Source organism: Poecilia reticulata, linkage group LG4, assembly GCF_000633615.1.
Source record: "Poecilia reticulata strain Guanapo linkage group LG4, Guppy_female_1.0+MT, whole genome shotgun sequence".
In the NCBI taxonomy this organism is placed as follows: domain Eukaryota; kingdom Metazoa; phylum Chordata; class Actinopteri; order Cyprinodontiformes; family Poeciliidae; genus Poecilia; species Poecilia reticulata.
The window spans coordinates 11,419,767-11,424,076 of record NC_024334.1 but is presented as its reverse complement, the minus strand read 5'-3'; the positions used below and the strand labels follow the sequence as shown (position 1 = coordinate 11,424,076).

Genomic DNA, 4,310 nt, shown 5'->3' with positions numbered 1-4,310 from the left:
GCTAAATGTTAAAGGTCAGTCGTTTTGACTCCCAACACAAGGCTGCTAAATTATAAATTATGGAGATCACCAGCTAATTTAGTAACTGATTTAACTGGAGGAAATGATTTGGTGAAAAAATGTTAAAATATCTAAAGTTAGCATTTAAGATAAAAAAAAAAAACATCCTCAAATGTCAAAGTTTTAGCTTCACCAGGTTCAAATTCTGTAAGAAAAAATAATTATTCAGTTTATCAAAAAAAAAAAAAAAAAAAAAACAAACATAATAGGCCGAGTCTGTTAAATTTAGCTGCAGATGCTTTGTTTGCTACAAGCTAAATTAATGCTATTTTATTGGATTTAGGCAAAAAAAATATTTTTAATTATTGAATTTAATTATTTGTTTGCATCTTTTAATAGATTTCTAATATTGTATAAAAAACTAGTCATATATCCTGCTGAAAAGTAATTTAAGTTAGTTTTGTCTTATTTTTGGTCTATAGTGAATATCTTACTGGTTGGTAAGATTTTGTGTTTTTGCAGCCCTGAAACTTCACCGTTTTTCTTTTTCTTTCAAAATGTAGTATGTAATACTGTTTTTGTTTAGCCTCTATGAATGCAGAACAAGTAATCCATTCACCTAAAAAGCACAAGATAACCAAAGTCGGGACTACATTAGAAACGTGGATTTAACTGGAAATTCAGATGTTTGGTTGCATCATAGCCGAGCTCCCCACTATGAACGTTTTTCCCCTCCTCCGTCCTTCCTGCGTCTCCTCCTCCTCCGCCTCCAAGCAGCCAATCAGGCGCGCCGCCTGCTGCAGCTCAGAGCTATAAAAACCTCATGAAACCATTCACCAGCAGACAACTGAAGAGACTTGAGCTCGACGCGAAGAACCGCTGATTTCAAAACAACCCCAAGACCAGAACCATGAAGACGCCCCAGGTCACCGTCCTCCTCCTGACCATCCTGGTCCACGCCAGCGCCGGCTTCCCGTCGGACAGAACCCGCCGGGAGAAGCACGCCTCCTGGGACGACGTGAACGTGGTGGCCCACGGCCTCCTGCAGCTCGGCCAGGGCCTGAAGGAGCATGTGGACAAGACCAAGGCTCAGATGAGAGACGTGAGCGGCCGGCTGAGGGCCGTCAACGGCACGCTGGCGGAGCTGGAGCAGAGACAGGAGCAGCAGGGCGAGGCGCTGATGACCCAGAGCAAGGAGGCGCAGGGGACGTACAGGCTGCTCTCCCAGCTGGGAGAGGAGGTGAAGCTGGAGGTCGGCGAGGTGAAGAGGCAGGCGGAGGTCATGACGTCCAGGATGGACCGACTGGAGGAGGTTCTGACAGAGCCGACGAAGGACGGCAACGACAGCGAACACGAGAGGGTTTCATTCATCCAGGTGAGCTGGAACAAAGCTTCAACGCCTCAACAGTTGATTTTAGTAAAGCAGTTTGAAGCTGAGCGTCTTCTCCCCTCGTCCAGAGGCTGATGGTGGCCCAGAACAGACGCATCGATCAGCTGGTGGAGAAAATCAGGCAGCAGCAAGACAAGCTGGAGAAACAGAGTCTGCACCTGCAGGCCCTGCAGAACAAGGTGAGACGCCTGGAAGCAAACCTGCGGCTTTGTGACGTCAAACAAACACCAGAATGTTTTCTAATCCTCCACTGATTGCTCTTCTGAAGGTTGCGCATAAGAGGGTGAAATCCCAAAGACGGAGAGACGAAGAGAGAGCGCTGACAGGCGAGGCACAGCTCAACCAAGCAGGTAACTTTTTACCGTTTCAGCTCGTTAAAAAAAACATTAGGCGAGTCAAAACTCACGCCTCCTGGAAAAACAGGAAAACAATACATCTAATGAAGATTTTAATTAAATCACACACTGCAAAAACAAAGTATTACCAAGTATTCTTGGTTTAGTTCCTAAGGCAAACAAGTTGATACACCTGAAATAAAACCAACTTATAAATAATGTTTCAGCAAGATTTAAGGCTTATAACAAAATGTCTCGTTATAAGTGAAATAATCTTCCACTTAATCAATATCAAGGAATTATGTGATCAAAACCAGCCCCGATATGCTGCTGGAATGATAATTGAGAGTTATTTTCATTTGTAACAAGACCAAAAATACTGAACGTTTTTGCAGTGCAACAGCTAATAATGGATTGTAAAAAGACATAACCAAACGGTTCACCTTTGCACTTAAAGTTACGATGTCTGACTCGCTGGCAGAGTCGTTCAGAAACGGAGCAAAGTTCAGAAGAAAGGGCAGCAACGTCAGAAAGAAAAACAAAAACAAGGCTGTTAAAAGTGACTTATGGAGAAGGAGCTAAAAAACAAAGTCTGATTCATGTTGTGCTTTTGTTTGCAGGGTTGGCCAGAGACTGTCAGGATCTGTTCGCACAGGGACAGCGAGTCAGCGGCGTCTACATGATTCAGCCCGACAACTCAAAACCCTTCAACGTTCTCTGTCAGATGACTCCGGGTGAGTTTGTTCACTTCTGAGTCTTATCAGGAGATTTTTACACAAATTTTAAAAAAAAGGAGGGGAAAAACTGATTTATTTTCCTGTTTTTTCTGCAGATGGCGGCTGGACAGTCATCCAGAAACGCCAGGATGGATCTCAGAGCTTCAACCAGCTTTGGGAAAGCTACAGGAAAGGATTCGGCGACCTCAACCGTGAGTTTTGGAAATTTTAATGTAAAAAATGAATAAATAAAAGCCAGAATTTTCCAACAATCAAAAACTAAACATAATTTTTAATCTCCCAGGAGAGTTCTGGCTCGGTTTGGACCACATCCACTCCATTTCCAAGCAAGGCCAGTACGTCCTTCAGGTGGAGCTCTCCGACGAGGCCGGGCGGCGCCAGGCTGCTCGCTACCGCTTCCAGGTGGACGGAGAGGAGAGGCAGTTCGCTCTGCACCTTGACCTCGACCCTTCGTCTGGCGTTCAGGAGGGAATCGAGTCCACCGTAGCGTCTGGACTTCCCTTCTCCACAGCCGACAGAGACAACGACCTCGCTGCGGACGCCAACTGCGCCGAGCTGCTCTCAGGTACAAACCCAAATCCAGATTAAAAATGGCTCCGATCGGCCCAACGATTTAAGCTAAACGAGGTTTTCCATCTGTGCTTTTTTTTCCCCAGGCGGTTGGTGGTTTAGCAGCTGCGGAGAGTCAAATGTCAACGGGAAGTTCCCTCAGCGCCACGGGGGAAGAAGACGGGCCAAGTTTCAGGGACAATTCGGCCCGCTCAGCTCCACTCTCCTGAAAATCGCTCCGGTTTCGAAGACGCAATAAGACGCCAGCACTGAAGTCACTTCAACCCAGAGAACATCTGGGGCCTTAACTACTGACAGCCTGAAAAGACGCTGACAACGCACATTACCGAGGTCTGCTGATGCACTGACCGCCGGCTATTTCTATGCAATGCATACGAGGAAACGGAGCTGAAACGTTCAGTCATGTTGACTGGGACTTTATTCCCCTTTGTGAGGGATCTTTTTATTATACATTATCTATTTCCTTTAATTGCGTTTTCCTTATTTAATATGTTGTTTTTTTACTCATTTGATTAAAGTTTCAAATGCTTTTTACTTGTATGAATAAAAATTAACATGAAAAATAAAAGCTGGAAGTTATTTTCTGAGTCATTCATTATGCACACTAAAAAACAACAGGTGATTTAACTTAAATATATTCTGTTAACTGGTGACGTGATCATATTAAGTTTAAGTCTTAATAAACTTAAGACTTAAGTTTATTAACTTAAGACCCCGTCCGTTGTGCTGGACAGGGATATAACCCCGTCCAGCACAACGACCCAGTCGGAGCGCCAGCCGAAAAACCGGAGCTCTGTGGGTTGGAAAATGAGAACAGAACACACATTTTGTATTTTCAGAAGTAATAAAAAATAAAAAATTAAAAAAAAAGCATGTCAAGACATTTTTATTTGTAATGTGACAAATAAAAATGGGTTTATTTGTCACATTACATGTGACAAACCCATTTTTCTGTCATTCTCTTTTTTCAGTGCATTTAAGGTGTTCTTTAAATAATGCTGGAAAGTTTAAACTCTTTTACTGCAGGGTTTTAATGTAAAATAGTTTTTTGTTAAACGAGGTGCATTCCAGTAGGAACAGACTTTTAAAATATTTAATCCAAACCAGACAGAAACCAAAAAGGAAACTGTTGTTTGCTTTTTTTTTTTAAATGTTTGGCAGTAGAAAACAAAGAAAATGGTTTATTTATTTATTTAACTTTTGTTCAGGTGTTATTTTTTGTGAATAACTTTAATTGTAGAAGCCAATGGATTTCATTCAATACAAATTTAATTCCCT

At 42.6% G+C, this 4,310-nt stretch overlaps 1 protein-coding gene across 1 annotated transcript; it reads left to right on the top strand.

The window, feature by feature from the left end:
- Nucleotides 1-832: 832 nt before the first annotated feature.
- LOC103463345 (angiopoietin-related protein 4-like) lies at nt 833-3,611 on the top strand. Its single transcript, XM_008406634.2, has 7 exons — nt 833-1,375; nt 1,459-1,569; nt 1,659-1,740; nt 2,346-2,459; nt 2,558-2,653; nt 2,746-3,027; nt 3,119-3,611. The coding sequence occupies exons 1-7, from the start codon at nt 911-913 to the stop codon at nt 3,268-3,270; spliced, it is 1,302 nt and encodes a 433-aa protein (XP_008404856.1). The 5' UTR covers nt 833-910; the 3' UTR covers nt 3,271-3,611.
- Nucleotides 3,612-4,310: the final 699 nt, after the last annotated feature.